The sequence below is a fragment of the Delphinapterus leucas genome, chromosome 9, assembly GCF_059928025.1.
Source record: "Delphinapterus leucas isolate spDelLeu-1000000601 "Yukka" chromosome 9, BTC_Dleu_Yukka2, whole genome shotgun sequence".
Classification (NCBI taxonomy): domain Eukaryota; kingdom Metazoa; phylum Chordata; class Mammalia; order Artiodactyla; family Monodontidae; genus Delphinapterus; species Delphinapterus leucas.
In genome coordinates, this window is record NC_143137.1 from 90,475,056 (window position 1) to 90,493,680 (window position 18,625).

The 18,625-nt window shown below is 42.7% G+C and overlaps 1 protein-coding gene across 1 annotated transcript in view; it reads right to left on the reverse strand.

Moving 5' to 3' along the window:
* The window catches only part of LAMB4 (laminin subunit beta 4), a 106,716-nt gene that overhangs the window by 26,473 nt on the left and 61,618 nt on the right, over nucleotides 1-18,625 (reverse strand). Inside the window, 12 exon segments of the mRNA XM_089917096.1 lie at nucleotides 856-1,016; nucleotides 4,806-5,181; nucleotides 10,235-10,355; nucleotides 14,817-15,205; nucleotides 15,487-15,658; nucleotides 15,718-15,802; nucleotides 15,895-16,024; nucleotides 16,027-16,112; nucleotides 17,549-17,701; nucleotides 18,141-18,188; nucleotides 18,190-18,311; nucleotides 18,314-18,360. Of these exon segments, the coding sequence (XP_089773222.1) occupies nucleotides 856-1,016; nucleotides 4,806-5,181; nucleotides 10,235-10,355; nucleotides 14,817-15,205; nucleotides 15,487-15,658; nucleotides 15,718-15,802; nucleotides 15,895-16,024; nucleotides 16,027-16,112; nucleotides 17,549-17,701; nucleotides 18,141-18,188; nucleotides 18,190-18,311; nucleotides 18,314-18,360 (1,890 nt within the window).

The following is an 18,625-nucleotide window of genomic DNA, read 5'->3' on the forward strand; positions in this document are numbered from 1 at the left end:
ATCAACAGTGATTTCATCAAATTTAGGCCTTCCTTTAGGGTCATAATTGCCATCTGTTTTTTTCTCTTTTAGCTCAAGATCAGATGACAAACAGGACCATAGACATAGGATGAGGAAAAGCAGACAATGTTTGTGCCTTGAGATAGGTTTCACGTATATTTTCCCTTATACCGCTCAACTAGATGGGTTTGGTGTGAATAAGTTCGGAGCTGCCTCTCCTGGTACTAACAAGCTGTCTGTCCATTTCCAAACATAACAAGGATCTCATGGGAGATCAGCAGATGAGCTAATGCAAGTTCTGCTTTAGAGTTCCATTTCTCCTCCAAGTTGATTTTGGCATAATTCCCGTTCATTTTTAAGAATTATGCAATATGAATTACAGGCTTCTAGTATGTTACACGTCTCCAAATTCCTACAAAGTTCTTAAGAGAAATTGTTTAGGTCCCTTTTGCCTCATATTCCTTTGCATTTGTGGTTGCTGGAAATGGAGTGGCTTATACTCAGGAAGGCACAGAAACATGGCTCTCTCATTTCCTTATGGCCATAATAGAATTTCCAAGCTGCTGATTAAACGAGACCCTAGCATGGTTTGGCATCACAATACTTTGGGTTTCAGTGTTTGTTTAGTATCGCAGATTGTTAGCATTATTTTGTGCAAATGCTATCCGTCTCTGCAACGTTTTAAAAAGTTGAAATACTCATGCACAAATAATACCTTTAATGGGTGTGTTTTCACGTTCTAAAGTGCTCAGGTGCTGTGGCAATAAGCACAGGGAGATTCACTAATGGAATGCACTATGGATTTTATCAACTCCTGTCCAGAAACAGACATTTGAGGTGCATTTTCTCTCTTACCCATGATGCTTGCATTACGGGCACGGGAGTGCAAATCAATTTCTTCTTGAAGATCTTCAAGTAAGAGGTTCACTTTATTCCTCGTTCTTCCTCTTCTTTCTTTCAGATATTGAAATTCATACACTGTTTTCCTCTGGTCACTTAGTTGAATGATTTCTTTCCTATAGGAGAAAATGAGAGTAAATGTAGCTAAGCTTATATTACATTCGACAGATTGTGAAAAAAACACAAGTAAAGAAATTGCCCTTGGACTTCCCTTGGTGGCACAATGGTTAAGAATCCGCCTGCCGAGCTTCCCTGGTGGCGCAGTGGTTGAGAGTCCACCTGACGATGCAGGGGACATGGGTTCGTGCCCCGGTCCGGGAGGATCCCACGTGCCGCGGAGCGGCTGGGCCTGTGAGCCATGGCCGTTGAGCCTGCGCGTCCGGAGCCTGTGCTCCGCAAGGGGAGAGGCCACAGCAGTGAGAGGCCCGTGTACCGCAAAAAAAAAAAAAAAAGAATCCGCCTGCCAACGCAGGGGACACTGGTTCGATCCTTGGTCTGGGAAGATCCCACATGCCACAGAGCAACTAAGCCTGTGCGCCACGACTACTGAGTCCATGTGCCACAACTACTGAGCCCACGTGCCACAACTGCTGAAGCCCTCACGCCTAGAGCCCGTACTCTGCAACAAGAGAAGCCACCACAATGAGAAGCCCACGCACCGCACCAAAGAGTAGCCACTGCTCGCCACAACTAGAGAAAGCCCACACGCAGCAACAAAGACCCAACACAGCCAAAAAATAAATAAATAAATAAAATAATAATAATGAAAAGATTGCCCTCATTATTAGGTATCCTCATACTTAGGATGGATTTCCCCCCCTCCAAATTTTCATTTGACAGTTTACGATTGTTTACGCTTATCTCTTTCTTGTTAATTCCGCTTCCTAGAGTATTTCAGCACCCATTTAAAATGGTTTTGTAGCATAAAGGTTTTTGAATCTTTCAATTTCAGCTGTTTATACTGTCTCCCTTTACTTTGGTTTTCAAAAACACGTATTCAGACGTGGTTCATTTAAATCAGTCTAAGGGAGCCAACCTATATTAGGCTTTTAACAGAATCCCTCACACAGACAAGGATAAAAATCAGTACCTCATTTAGAATAAATCTGCTTCCAGCAAGGTTCCTTTTACTGTTACTTCTGTACAGTGTCTTAAACTTTGAATTTCCACACGTGACAGCTTTCCTTGCTGGTGAGTGTACATTCGGGTGTGTTCTTTCTACATCACCTTTGATGGTGTCACCTTTGTCCCACTTCAGTTGGCTGGGTTCAGCAAACACAGTTGGTTCAGGTGAATAATTAGAATATGCCTCATGAAGGGGAACTGAGGTACAAATCTTGAAGAGTACAGTTCAGGGAAGCTACAATACAAATTTACGGGACTAATTTATCTTGGTATGACTGCAAAGTATTAACCAATGCTTCCTAGCATTTTCTGCTCTCACTCTCCCTTCTAATCTACAGACTCTTCCTTCAAGCTCCAACTGTCAGCACTTTAATTCTTCTGGCTAATAACAATAACAGTACATACTATTATTATAGCTGGTACTCTTAAAGCACTCACTATGTGCCAGACACCATGCAAAGTGGCTTGTCTTGAGTGATTCTCACAAGAATCCCATGAAACAGAGACTTTAACCCTGCTTTTGATGAACAAACTGAAGCTTGGAGAAGTTAAGTAACTTCTGAGGCCACACAGCAGCAGGTGGATTTGAACCACAGTAGTTTGACTTCTCAATCTATGCTTATGATATCTTGGCTTCTCTGTCCTCCCCTTCCCCTTTGATTTGTAATTTACCCAACAAACATTTATTACTTAACTAAACCAGGCCTGAAGAAAGGTACAGAGAAGGCAGCTTTGCCCAGAGGAGTCCCTCAGTGAGGCAATGGCTGAGCCGAAAAGACGTGGGAAGATGCAGAAGGAAACACATCCTCTCTCAGGAGGTCAGGGAAGGCTTCAGTGACGGGGCGGTGTCTGGGTGCTTGTTGTAGAGAAATAGGAGTTTAGCAGGTGGACCAAGATGGGGCAGGCTTTCCTCATGGCTTCAGGCCTGGCCCCGGGACTCCGGCTCCTCTTGCTTTCTTCTCTCTGGTTCTGCTCGGGGCTCTTGCAATTACCTCTATCTACAGCATCTACTGTGGATTGGCTCCTTCTGCTTTCTCAGTTCCACTTCATCCGCCATGATAACTTATAACCACAAACCAGTGGTCCATGAGCCACAACTCATTCTCAGACAAGTTTCTTTGGCCTCTACAGTGCTTTTTGAAAGCACTACTGGATTAGCTGCCTCTATTTTAAAGTGGGGACGTTTCCATAAAAATCTGGATGTCTGACATTGTTTAAAAAATGAGGAGATCTGGAAACCTGGGGCCACAGTCTTTACCAGGGCATAGAAGTGCCTGTCCTCACCTGCCAACTTGACTTGGCTATGTGATATCTCTGGGCCCTATAGCTTCGGTTATGATGCAGGTGGCCCTTCCTCTGAACTATCCAGGTGAGTTGTATCATCCTCCTTGTGTAACTTTTAAGCAGTTGCCATATACTTCAGGATTTTTTGTCTGGTGATAACGAATGGCCTTATATTTATGCTTGTGGGTTTTTGTATGTTTGTTTGTTTGTTTTTGGCTGTACTGGGTCTTCGTTGCTGTGCTCAGGCTTTCTCTAGTTGCGGCGAGCCAGGTCTACCCTTTGTTGTGGTACGCGGGCTTCTCATTGCAGTGGCTTTTCTTGTTGCGGAGCGCAGGCTCTAGCTGCGCAGGCTTCAGTAGTTACAGTATGTGGGTTCAGTAGTTGCAGTGAACGGGCTTCAGTAGTTGTGGCTCGTGGGCTTTAGAGTGCAGGCTCAGTAGCTGTGGCACACGGGCTTACTTGCTCCACGGCATGTGGGATCTTCCCGGACCAGGGCTTGAACACGTGTCCCCTGCATTGGCAGGTGGATTCTTAACCACTGCGCCACCAGGGAAGCCCTGACAGGCAGATTCTTAATGACTGCACCACCAGGAAAGTCCCTATGCTTGTGTTTTATGTAACATAAAACTCTGCAGCTTCAACTGTTCTCTAATCCAGGAGCTTTTCTGGGGAAGGAGGGATATTTTTCTATAGAACTATAATCTTTTTGGTTTCTTAGTAGACTGTGTACTCTTAGAGGGGTGGAAACTATACCCAGCTCACCCTCGTTTTGCCCAGAGTAGGTCAGCAAACTTTTTCTCTAAAGGGCCAGAGAGTAAATATTTTAGGCCTTGGGGGCACCATAGTGGCCCTGTCGCAATCGCTCAACTCTGTCATTGTAGAGAGAAAGCAGCCACAGAGGATGTAAATAATGGGTGTGGCTGTGTTCCAATAATACTTTATTTACAAAAAAATGTGATGGGTCAGATACTGCCTGCGGGCTACGGTTTCCTGACTCCTGGTCCAGAGCAATCACCATAATCTCTAGAAATATTTGATGAATGAAAAGAAGGGCTCAATAATATATAATAAAAATGATATTGCACCTTGAAAGAATTACTGTACGCATTATATGACTTCACAGTAATGTGTGGGCTTATAAACAACTGAAGCATTTGGGAACATTTAGCAAATTTCCCTGAGAGCATGGTCAAAACAAAATTTTTGTATTAGAAACTTCCCCACTTCCAATTTTGTCTTTCAGCTCTGCTGAGTTTGGGTTTCTCAATTAACCTCATGATTGCCTTTTTGTTATAATCAATGACATCTCGCAAAATCATGTCATTCTAACTAGGTAACAAAGAGACAACGATGATTCCCAGCCTGGTTATTAATGGAACAATGATTACTTCCCTAACATCAACAAAGGTTCATTTCTAAGTTGAAGGCTGCTAAAGTTCACAGGACTTAAGGTAAATCAGGAACTTGGCGATCTATTACTTGCACACTAACCTTACCGAACAGAGTCATGATAATCCTTGACTTTTAAGAATTCCCCAGATGAGAAAACAGGATGTCTCCAAATCCTTTCTATTTCAGACATGTTCTCTCTGAGGCCTTTGAAGTCGGCCTCACAGACAGGCAGGGTCTCTCTTTTATCTTCCATGTTAGCAGCCAGCCTAATTAACCCTTGCACCGCTTTGGAGAGGGAAGAAATGGTGTGGTCCCATGGATCAAAGCACAAGTGACACCGAAGACAAGCAGGGAATTTCTGGCTGTGACCCTGGGCGCAGCGATCACATCGTGGGCCGCTAACACCCTCTCGGCAGTGACACGTGCCCATGTCCTGGTCACAGATGTGCTTCTGGGAATCTTTCCCGTTGCAGTCACATGCTGAAAAGGATGGGAGAAGGAGCGGAGAATGTCAGTCACCTGGCCTTTGGCTCATGACCAGCTCAAGAATAAAGTCCTCCCCTCTCCCCTGAGAATCTTCCCAACTCTCATTTCTAAGGTGAATGTTAAAAAGCAGGATAGGGCTTCCCTGGTGGCGCAGTGGTTGAGAGTCCACCTGCCGATGCGGGGGACACGGGTTTGTGCCCCGGTCCGGGAAGATCCCACATGCCGCGGAGCGGCTGGGCCCGTGAGCCATGGCCGATGGGCCTGCGCGTCCGGAGCCTGTGCTCCGCAATGGGAGAGGCCACAACAGTGAGAGGCCCGCCTACCGCAAATAAATACATACATAAATAAATAAAAGCAGGATAATTTCAGAGATCTGTGCAATGGCCATTAAAGCAGAGCATACCTTGTTTCATTCCACTGACCCATCAGCTCTCGGTTTTTTTTGTTTTTTGTTTTTGGACACTCCACTGTGGCTTGCGGGATTAGTTCCCCGACCAGGGATCAAACCCGTCCCCCCTGCAGTGGAAGCGTGGAGTCCTAACCACTGGACAGCCAGGGAATTCCCAGCTCTCGTTTTTTATATGGACATTATTAGGTGACACTTTTACTGCAAGTGTGAGTTGCTCCCATCTGGTTTCTTTACCTATGTGAGTGAAGAATATGGATCTAATGGAGGACACACTTGTGACGGCTGCTACTGCCCCCCACCCCCCACCCCAGGGTGGTTCGGGCGTGTCACAGATTCTCTAAGAAGGCCCATGATCACACTTTTTCTCGGTGAAACCCAGCCTGGGTGTGCTGTCTTCCATTACATAAGGAAAACTGTTCTGTTATCAAAAAAGGGGTGGGTGGGCGGATCGCTCTTTGGTATTTACCCAAAGAAGTTCAAAACATGCCCACATAAAAACCTGCACACGGGTGTTTTTAGCGACTTTATTCATAATTGCCAACTTAGAAGTAACCAAGATGTCTATCAGTAGGCGAATGGATAAAGAAACCATGGTATATCCAGACAACTGGATATTATTCAGCACTAAAAAGAAATGAGTGTTGAGCCATAAAAAGATGTGGAGGAACCTTAAATGCTTTTACTACTAAATGAAAGAAGCCAATCCGAAAAGGCTACATGTTGCATGATTCCTTTTCACACTCTGAAAAGGCAAAACTATGGAGACAATAAAAATATCAGTTGTTGCCAGGGGTTAGGTGGTGGATAAGGACGAAAAGGCAAAGCACAGAGGATTTTTAGGGTAGTGGAAATACTCTGCATGATACTATAATTATGGATACATGTCATTATTCATTTGTCTAAACCCATAGAATGGACAACACCAAGTGTCAACCCTAATGTAATATGAACTTCGGTGATTATGACGTATCAATATAGGTTCATGATTGTAACAAGTGTACCACTCTTCTGGGGATGTTGATAATGGGGGAGGCCATGGTGGGGTCTGGGGGTATATGGGAAATATCTGTATCTTCCTCTCACTTTTGCTGTGAACCTAAAATTGCTCTTTAAAAAAGTCTTTTAAAAAACAGAGAACATTAAATTCACTTTGTCTTAACTAAAAAAAAAAAAATTCTGATACTACATGCACTTCCAATGAATAGGTTTTTGATTAAGCCTGAGGATGAAGGATGGGAAGAGCTACTGAAGTTACAGCAATTTCCAAAAGGTCAGGGGATCACGAACCGATGCCATTGGCTTGACTGCAAGGAGCAAGGGATTTGAAAACGCCTTCGGCCAGCTTGCGTGAAGCTAATGCCGACTAGAAATAAAAGCTGCTGAACACACTGGGCTCCTCCAATAGACGCCACCTGTCTGGCACATTCCCTTTGGTCCAAAGGCCTCTGCAGAAACCCCTGCGGGAGCTCTGTGTGCTTCACCAGCTGGAGGCCAAGGCTCCCCCTTATTACCTGCTCGTCCCCAGGAGCACTCGTGGGATCTGTGGCCTGAGTGGACTGTTTGCAAAGTTTCCTCTGTGAAAGATGAAAACATTTTTATAAAGTAAGATTATTAAAATATTAGAGGGGCACAGGAATAGAGGCTCTCTAAGACAGTTTTTCTAAGAGCCAACATTTCTCCCTGGTTTTTTTTTTTGTTTTTTTTGTGGTACGCGGGCCTCTCACTGCTGTGGCCTCTCCCGTCGCGGAGCCCAGGCTTCGGACGCGCAGGCTCAGCGGCCATGGCTCACGGGCCCAGCCGCTCCGCGGCATGTGGGATCCTCCCAGACCAGGGCACGAACCCGTGTCCCCTGCAACGGCAGGCGGACTCTCAACCACTGCACCACCAGGGAAGCCCTCTCCCTGGTTTTTAAAGTAGCAATTCCATTTGGAAAATTGAGTATTTGAATGGGGCAAAAATCCAAAGGCATTTTTTTTTTTTAAGCCACAAAAGCACATTTATAAAGGAATGGAAAGGAGGAAAGAGTTACCGTATGTGGCTACATTGAGGTGACCACAATCATAAATCCATTACATCTGACATTTCTTCGGATTGATATCTTTTGGAAACCGATTTCAAACAGAGATTCAAAGATCCCTCCTCCTAGAACCAACCCAGATTCTAAATCTGCACTGTCCGATATGGTAGCTACTAACCACATGTGCTATTTAAACGTAAATGGATTAAATGAAATAAACAATTGTTTGGCTCACATGCACGAGCCACAGTGCAAGTGCTCAGTGGCTACATATGGCTGGTGGCCCCCGAACTGGACAGTGCAGATGTAGAATGTTTCCATTTCTGCAGAAAGTATCGAACAGCCCTCCTCTAAATCCTGTAACTATTGCTGAGGCATGGAATGAAAGACACTAGAACACAAACTCCATAGGTTGGGGGCCTTGCCTTATTTGTTCACTACCTAGAGTACCCAGTAGGCACTCTGTGAATATTTTTAAATAAATAAGTGAATCTGTGATGGACCCCAAGTTATGAGAGCCACATTGAAAAAACATCCACTCTGCTGACTTCCTATGATCCATCTCCCAGCATGTACCTTAATCGAAAGTAGTTATTTTTGTCAGCATGTTTCCAAATAGCAGAAAATCGGCTACAAGTTACGATCTCAGAAATCTGTTCCATTTTAATGACTTTGAGGAATTTCAATATAGGCTAACATTCAATATAGCGTAAAGTTTTAATATAAGAGAAAAAAATTTATAGGGCTAAAACATTTCTTTTCAAAACTAGGATTAAAGTTTGTGGACTTTCAAATATAAGACACGACACCACAGAACTCCTAGAAAAGAACATAGGCAAAACATTCTCTGACATAAATCATACCAACGTTTTCTTAGGTCAGTCTCCCAAGGCAATAGAAATAAAAGCAAAAATAAATGAATGGGACCTAATCAAACTTACAAGCTTTTGCACAGCAAAGGAAACCATAAACAAAATGAAAAGATAACCCACAGACTGGGAGAAAATATCTGCAAATGATTTGACGGACAAGGGCTTCATTTCCAAAATATACAAACATCTCATACAACTCAATAACAAGAAACCAAACAATCCAATAAAAAAACAGGCATATATATATACAATACCAAATGTAAAACAGATAGCTAGGGGGAAGCAGCCGCATAGCACAGGGAGATCAGCTCGGTGCTTTGTGACCACCTAGAGGGGTGGGATGGGGAGGGTGGGAGGGAGGGAGACGCAAGAGGGAGGAGATATGGGAACATATGTATATGTATAACTGATTCACTTTGTTATAAAGCAGAAACTAACACACCATTGTAAACCAATTATACTCCAATAAAGATGTTAAAAAATATATATATATATTAGGATTGGGAAAAAATAAAGAAAATGCATAGATTTTTATGCATTTCTTGGAGCATTTTCATCAAATAAATTCTTGTGAAGGAAAAAAAAGAAAATGGGCAGAAGACCTAAATGGACATTTCTCCAAAGAAGACATACAGATGGCCAACAGGCACATGAAAAGATGCTCAACATCGCTAATTATTAGAGAAACACAAACCAAAACTACAATGAGGTACCACCTCACACTGGTCAGAATGGCCATCATTAAAAAGTCTACAAATAACAAATGCTGGAGAGGGTGTGGAAAAAAGGGAACCCTCCTACACTGTTGGTGGGAATGTAAGTTGGTGCAGCCACTGTGGAAAACAGTATGGAGGTTCCTCAAAAAACTGAAAGTAGAGTTGCCATATGATCCAGCAATCCCACTCCTGGGCATATATCCAGACAAAACTGTAATTCAAAAAAGAGGGGACTTCCCTGGCAGTCCAGTGGTTAAGACTTTGCCTTCCAATGCAGGGGGTGCGGGTTTGATCCCTGGTCAGGGAGCTAAGATCCCACGTGCCTCGGGGCCAAAAATCCAAAACATAAAGCAGAAGCAATATTGTAAAAAATTCAATAAAGATTTTAAAAATGGTCCACATCAAAAAAATCTTTAAAAACAAAGAAACACACACCCTTATGTTCACAGCAGCACTATTCACAATAGCCAAGATACTGAAACAGCCTAAATGTCCATCGACAGATGAATGGATAAACAAGATGTAGTGTATATATACAATGGAACACTACCAGCCATAAAAGAGAATGAAATAATGCCATCTGCAGCAAAATGGGTGGACCTAGAGATTATCATACTACGCGAAGTAAGTCAAAAAGACAAATACCATCCGATATCACTTACATATGGAATCTAAAATATGACACAAATGAACTTACCTACAAAACAGACTCACAGACATAGAGAACAGACTTGTGGTTGCCAAGGGGTGGGGAAGGACGGATTGGGAGTTTGGGATTAGCAGATGCAAACTATTATATATAGGATGGATAAACAACAAAGTCCTACTGTATAGCAACAGGGAACTATATTCAATATCCTGTAACAGATCATAATGGAAAAGAAAAAAAACTAATTGGTTACACAGTTTTCATTTTATTAATATTTTGTGGAAAATTTATTTTAAAGTTTGTGATTTTTCGACCAAATAAAGGAATTTAAAACTCAGTTGGTTCATAGCAAGCCCGTGGTAGGACCAGGCTGACTGTACTCACGTTTTCAGAATTACCAATACTCATGAATGCATCGCCCCAGGGGATCCCCATAATAATTTTCCTCACACTCACTGCAGCGTTTCCCATCATAGCCTAATCTACACGGACACTGGCCTGTAAGCTCAGTCATGGGTGAGAAACTGACAAGCTCTATGATCTAAAAAAATAATGCATTTTAATACAAAACAGTTTTCCCTCCAGTGATTTGGAACATACAGCTGTGCAAAGGCAGAGGCAGGAGGATTCCCGCAGCCAGCAACCACCCCCGACAGCACCAAGGATCAGAAGTTAATGTTTTTTGGCTGAGGGCTCTTGAATATACCGCCTGCTTCCAGCCGTTCAGGGACAGGTGGCCCCAAATCAGGAAACAGCCACAGACGCAAATGAAAACGAAACACGTAATGGGAAATAGGCCACATTCACTCCCAGGTTCTGGGAGTTCTCCCCTAACAGAGGCAGACCCAAGACCTGGACTTAACCTCCATCAATTAATTTGGCAAATAATTGTTTCCATTATGGAATGTAAAGTGGAGTTTCTCCGAATTGGGCTAATGTTTTTCTCCACAAAACATTTTTTGTAAATGAAGCTTAATCATTCAATGACAGTTATTTAACTGTGTTTTGGGGAGAGGGCTGAACTTTCCTGCATCCTCCCAACTGCACTTTTTTTTTTTTTTTTTGTCTGCGCTGCTTGTGGGATCTTAGTTCCCCGACCAGGGAGGGAACGAACCCATGCCCCCTGCAGTGTGGAAGTGAGGAGTCCTAACCACTGGATTACCAGGGAATTCCCCCAACTGGATTCTTGAAAAGCTTTTCTGAACACCAAGGAGACTGGAAAACTAACAGGAGAAAAATATAAAATCAAATCACTATTGTTGTGGTCCTAGGTTATACCTGACCAAAGCTGCTTACCCAACAACAACTCCAGAAGTAGCTGGATTCATAAAGTGACTGGGCCTACTGAGCTTCTACCCATTTTTGGAGGAACCACTGGCTTCTACTCAAATACAAGGAGTTATGGGAGCTTGTTGCGATATTGTCTTTGTTGGGCAATGCTGTCTTACACTGATGCAGAATCTGCTCCTGTAACTTGTTCCCATTGTTCTGAGTCCAGTATAAGGAAATTGCACAAAACAGGCAGCCTCCCTCTTCCCACTTACAGTCCATCTCCCAACTAGAGGTGGCCATCCTCAACTTGTATATGCTTCATTTCTTTAAGCCAAGCACCCCTAAGACTTCATCACAAAATACATGATTCTATCCATTATCCTTGTTGTCTTCCTTTGGACACATACTAGTTTGTCAATACAACGTTTAAAATATGATACTCAGAAATGAGAACAATGTTCCTGGAAGCCATCTGGCCACACAGAAGACAATAGGACAACGGCCGCCCTGGAGCTGGGCACGGCACACACAATCCCCTCTTTGGCAGCCCAGCCACACTACTGGCTCACTTGAAGCATGCAACCAAAATCCCTCAGATGTTTTTCTCACAAGCTAGCGCCAACTTATTACTCCCACCCTGTATTTATGCAATGGATTTAAAAAAACCCAATTGCAAAACTTTATTTTTAACCCATGGACACGTCATCTTCTTGTTGCCAGCCAACAAGACAGGCTGTTAAAATATCTTGTCTCTTGTTTTGTCTTGATCACATTAACTTATAACTTTATAATATCTGCAAATTTGATAAGCATGTTTCCCCAACTCCATCTAAACTGTTGATGAAAATATTGGACAGCACATTTGGATCTCTCTGTGAGAATGCACTAGGGACCACCTACTGGCTGACATAGAGACATTTATCAGTAGTTGTTTAAACAGCTGGAAATCTAAATGTCCACATGTCTCTTCTATACTCCAATGAAAGTGTTTCCTGATTGTAAAGAGCAAACTTTCCCAAGGAATCCCCTATGGACCAGATGACCCCAAATACCCTTGTCATAAGGGGGGTCTTTGGTTAAACCAACACCATCTGCTTTTCAGTTCTGTAGATTTCCCTTAGCCTCCATGACTGAACTGTTGTCTCTGTCAAGTCCTGCTACAAATATGCTTCCCCAAAGGTCTAAGAAGTATGCCAGACAGTGATGTCATGAGCATTAGGAGTTCCTCATGAATGAGGAAGCCATGCAGTGTGTAGAGATCTACCAATTTGTTCCATGGTTGGTGGCTGCAGGTGTGAGGAGTGAAGAGAAGCATATAAATGAGGCACGGTCCTCTAGTGCCCAGATCTTGGTTTCTAATACCATTCTCCAATAAAAGGAACCAGCCCTCCTTAAAGAAATGGCTGATTCTAGGATGGGGCAGGAAATACACAAGATGAGCTTAGAGCATCTTGCAGTGCAGAAAGGAAGTACTTAAAAACAAACAAACAAAAAATAATATGTCAAATGCACACAGAAGCCAACTGAAAGAGCTCCCCATGACCAAAGCTGGAAAAACTTGAATAACAAAATTAAGGAGTGCTGGATTATAACTCAAAACATAGTACAAATATCCTGAGTCCACTGATATTAAAAAATGATTGAGGGACTTCCCTGGTGGCACAGTGGTTATTAAAAAATGATTGAGGGACTTCCCTGGTGGTGCAGTGGTTAAGAATCCGCCTGCCAGTGCAGGGGACATGGGTTCGATCCCTGGTCCAGGAAGATCCCACATGCCGTGGAGCAACTAAGCCCATGTGCCACAACTACTGAGCCTGCGCTCTAGAGCCCGCGAACCACAACTACTGAGCCCCTGCGCCACAACTACCAAGCCCCTGCGCCACAACTACCAAAGCCCACACGCCTACAGCCCGAGCTCCACAGCAAGAGAAGCCACTGCAAAGAGAAGCCCGCGCACCACAAAGAAGAGTAGCCACCACTCACGGCAACTAGAGAAAGCCCACGTGCAGCAATGAAGACCCAAAGCAGCCAAAAATAAATAAGTTCATTAAAAAAAATGATTGAAAAAAATGAAGAAATGGGGGACAACAGACAAAACTCCAGCGCAGAAGAATTCCAAATAATTTATGGAGATACTCTGCCCTCAAAGAGACAGAGCATAACTGTCCATTCCTTAAATGTGGACTGTTTAGTGACTTCCCCCCAAGGAGTACAGTATGAAAAGGAGAAGGGTTGCTTTACAGTAGAGAAATGACACACACTGCTTCAGCCAGTTGATCAAGATTCAGGTCAACAGTGATCAGTCGTGTAAATGGTATGTGCCCTTGATGTGATGAGAATAGCGCTTTACCTCTATGGTCTTCTTCTCAAAACCCAAAATCCAAGTCTCATCATGAGGAAAACATCAGATAAATTTGAATTGAGGGACATTTTACAAAACACTCCTCAAAACTGTTAAGGTCATCAAAAATAAGGAAAGTCTAAGAAACTGTCACAACCAAGAGGCACTTGAGGAATCATCATGACTAAATGTAATGTGGCGTACTGGATGAGGTCTTGGAACAGAAAAAAGATATTAGGTAAAAAAAACTAAGGACATCTGAATAAATTATGGACACTAGTTACTGATAATGTATCAACACTGGTTCATTAAGGACAAATGTTCCACACTAATGTAAACATGAATAACAGAGGAAACTGGGTGTGGGGTACCTCTTCTCTATGTTCACAGCTTTTCTGTAAACCTAAGCCTATTCTAATATAAACATTTATGAAGGGAAAAAAGGCCATTGTGTGCATTTGTGTGGGTATGGGTTGGAGCAGGGAGGGTTGGAGAGAGAAAGAAAAAGAGAAGGGAAAACACATTCAACATATAAGAACTACCTTCAAAAGTTGACTTGTACAAAATTTGGCCTTTGAATAAGTTGAACAGTGGAGCTGAAATTGGAGGTGAGCCATACTTATTAGTCAGGAAGATTCCAGCTTCTGAAATGAGCATTTTGATTCCAATTAAACCCTAATCCCTGTATTGTGGATTGGACTCTAAAATTTCTTGTCATTGTTTTATCCTTCTTCCTGCCTCTCTACTAATGTAAAAGTGTTTCAAAGAATACATTTATCAAACCAAAAAAGCCTAATAATGACATTGTTTTCTCCATAAATAATGTTAATATTCTTTTAAAAAAATTTCATGCTCATTGTTTTGACTGAAAATCACATGTGCAGCTAAGTAGTGTTAACTGTATATTAAACAATAAAGATTTGCTCCTAGGCTGCATTCTTTAGAAACAATTGCTGCTGGTCTGGTAACTATAAGATAAATTAGATAAGAAGACATCTTATTTAACCATATGTAAAGCAATTGGTGAGCTGCAGGGAATAACAGCTTGATTTTTTTAAATGGAATTATGGATCCTGAAGGAACCCGTTAACTTTCATTCTGATTCATAATCAATTCCGATTAATGATGGATTTCTAGGGGCCTGCCTATGCTTATACATGTGAAACAGTGAAAGAGAGGGTGCTCTGGGTTTCATTCCTTGATAAATGCAGACTCTATCCCCATGTAAGTCCAATCCTATCTAAAAACACTGACTAACAGCAGTATGTAAAGAAAACATTCTTTACGTATTTAGAAAGCATGTCTCCCCATCACATCTCACTTTGACACCACAGGAAACTGAAAGTCCCTTGCCTGGTCACAGTGTCTACTGAGTGAGGTCCAGGGCTCACGATCCCATGGCTGACATCGTCTGCCGGCGATGACATTCCAGCATCCATCAGCACGATGGTCACAGGCCCGGCCTGTGACGTTGGGCATACAAGGGCGTGTGCCGGTGTCAGCGTCACAGAGGCAAGCTCCTCCACCAGGGGGACACTCAGAGGGACTCACGCCGGAAGGATGACAGGAACACCCTGGGAGCACAGAGCCGTCGTTGGGGGGTAAATCCGTGATAACGCTGGCATCAACAACCCCTGCAAACAACTTTCTAGAGTGGAGGCATCGTTTCTTTAAAAGGCTCAAGGAATAAACATCCTGCAATAGAACAGAACTTATCAAGGAATCTAAGTAGGTTGAACCCACTCAACTGGTTTTGATCTCCCCAAAATGCAATTTCCTATGGTTCTACCTACTACTACATTCCAAGAGCTCACAATTAGGATAAATGAAAGTCTCACTTTTTCCTCACGCCACTCACCAAAGTTCCACTTATGTCAACAATCCAGAAACAAACTGACTTGGGTGAACTGAAATAATTAAAATATCTCCTAAAAATGAGGAGTATATTCCTCCCCTTTATCATGGTATTAAACCCTTGTCCTCTTCTACATCAGTGATTCTCCTATTTATACATTAAAGTCACTTGATGAGCCGGTTACAAGGCAGATTCCTGGGCCCGGCTCCCAGAGGTTCAATTCTGTGGGTCTGAGGCACAGCCCAGGAATCTGCATATTGATACCACACTCCGCCATCCCCAGGCGGCTCTGGTACAGTGCATCGTAGTCCACACTCTGAGAAACAAGGCTCCGAACCCACTAAGGCACGTGTTGAAGAAAACAGTCACAAAAGGCAAACTAATAACACCAGTGAGTACTCTGCAGTTCACGTGCACTGCACCTGTTTCTGCTGCCGAGTTCAGGACATCAGCCCACCACCCCGGGGGCACTGGCACTACTGACCTAACTGAAATAAGTACGGGAGTTGCCACCACAGTTACGAGCTGCCACGTGCTGCCCCCGCCCCCCAGGGAGCTTTGCAGACTTCCTCCTACAGGTCTGATCGAGGGTCAAAGTAACCTGGCCTGCAGAGCTGGCAGCTGGGGCCTTGAGTGTTGTGCAGACATTTAAGGTCCTCCCCCGTGACTGGGCTGCAGGACTCTGGATCAGTTACATCAACGTGCTGTTGCAGGCACAAGGTCCACAGGCGGCTCCCGAAATTCTTGGATTTCCATAGAAACCAGCAGAGCGTTCTCCACACTGCACACCAGAAAGAAGGGGAGAGGAAAAGGGAATGAGATGAGGGGGGCGCGCGCGCGTGTATGTGCTTGGGGAGGGATACGGAGAGTGACGTGGATAACTGGACTCCTCCGGGGTTAATGAGAGGTCACGCATTTGGGAGAAAAAGGAAAAGTGCTCTAACTTAAAACAAAACATTCATTTAAATTTATTATCCATTCAGAGAATAAAAGATTATTTGGATTTTAAAAGTCCTTGGTGAAGGATGGACTCTTTCTTAAAATACTACAGATTTGTGAGTGCAGGATTCCTGGGTCATCATATAACCAGGATCACCCAAAAATGCCTCCAGACCCAAAGCTAACCTCAGCCCGTTTTCTGAGGCGGGGGGGCACCCCAACCCTCATCTGGTCCTAGAGGTGAAACAGCAGCAGCCTGAGATAATGTGCCTGGAAGTGAAGAGGGGTGAGTAATTGTCTTGATGTGTGGGCCCTCCAGGGTATTTTTGTACTAACCTTTATTAAGACACCTTGAGGGTGTCTCCATTAAGGATGATGGAGAAACCATTCCCATCTCTCCTACACTCTACACTCTTTCAATCATGGGGCAACTGCCATTGTTTAGGTGCCCAAATCACGGGTCCAACTTCCATGTTTTGGTTCATTCCATTTAGAAATGGTCTCATAGCCCAACTGTGGTCTCAGTTATTAACAATTGACCAACCAAGCCAGAGTGCACATGGAGAAGAGGCTATAAGAATTAACTAGAGACTCGTGTAACCTTAGAGGTAACAAATAAGAAAAAAAAATGGCCATGTAATTTATCATGATGTTAATTATCACTGAAGAAAATAATAATGCCATATTTTCTATTATGATTCAATCAAGTAGACTTTATAATTTTTTTCCTTGTTTACACTACATGTTTACACTCATGCTTAAACTCTTCAAAATAAAATTTTTGATTGAGGGACAGACACAAATATTGAATTAATTTAGGCAGTATCTGTATAATGCCCAAACTAGTGCTTCAAAACATCTGAAAAAATCAGTTATATCTGTGAAATACCAGTCAAATTGATTACTTGGAATTATATAAAGAAAGCATTTGACTGATTAATTCTAAGTTATATGTTTATATATACATATATAATTTAATCACATATGTATCTTAATGAACCACTATTTTATTTTAAAAAATTAATTTGATCTGAACTCATTTGGTCAGTTTTCTAGAATATTATTTAAAAACAATTATAGCTCAGTGAAATGATCTTTTGTCATTGGTTTTGAATCATTCAAATTCTTTATTCAGTAAAGCAGCAATTTACCAAATTGTGTCCTCTTACCATTAACTTATATCCTGTACCACTCATTTGTCCAAGGCAGATAAACTATGAACATGTTATCATTTTTTAGATAGCAATGTAGGATAAGAAAAAAACATCATGAACTATACTGCATACCTGCTTAACCTTGAAGACAATTGCAGATTGCATCTGAGCTCCAAGGACTCTGATAACAGGAATGGGCAAAATGCTGATTGCTTGAGGGAACATCTGGACACGGGCAAGGACAGCAGGACTGTCCTGAAGAAGGATTTCCATAGTAACCATCGATGCATCTGTCAAGGCAACTTTTTACTAAAATGTTACCAGGAACAGCTCACATTAGCCAATGTGGATTTCCTGTGCTTTAGGACAGTGCAACTCTCAAAATTCAATATTTTTAGAAGATGCTCATTTGCTCTATAAAAGGGTTTTTTTGCTTCATATTGGAAGTTCCATGGCTTAGTCATTAAACTCAATATAAAAGCACCTAATTTACATGCACATTTTAGGAATATAAAAAGGTGCCAGGCAAATGCCTGTTATTGATTTACTTAGACACTGCTTGGCTCATAACAAGATTTTGAAGGACGATAAACTGACGCTCTATCTTCCTCGCCCATAGTCATCACTCTACACTTAAATACTGTTGATTCTCTACTCAATGGTCCTTCAGATAATGTTGTGAAGTCAGAGCAAAAGAACAAAAAATAAGAGTGCATATGAATTCCATACCTTTCACAGTTTCTCCCAGTTGTAAAACCTCCACAACTGAAGCATGACAGTGAACCCATTACAAAGGCAGGGGCGGCAGTTAGGAAATCCAGAAGAGCCCTCCAGGCACCGATCACAATAGCAGCCAGCTACCTCTCCGTGGCAGGGGCACCGTCCTGTTACTTGGTCACAGGTCGTCCTGTTACAGTGTTCTGTGAGCCTTGAGGGTGGCAGTGACATGCTGGATAAAGCAAAGAGAAGCCTGTTGGGGTCGGAGTGGGGGCAGTGGTGTGCTGGTGAAAGAGTCACAGTTCTGATTTCACAATCTCTAATTTACCGTCTCAACCCTATCAAGGTGAATAAACTGAGTCTATACAGTGCTTAGAATAGAGCCTGGCATGTACAGAGAACCAGGTAAAAATATTTGTTAAATAAGAATCCACGGATTCAATCAACAGAATGTTGTGGACAACTGGTTTTTTTTGAGGTATAACTGACATTCGACA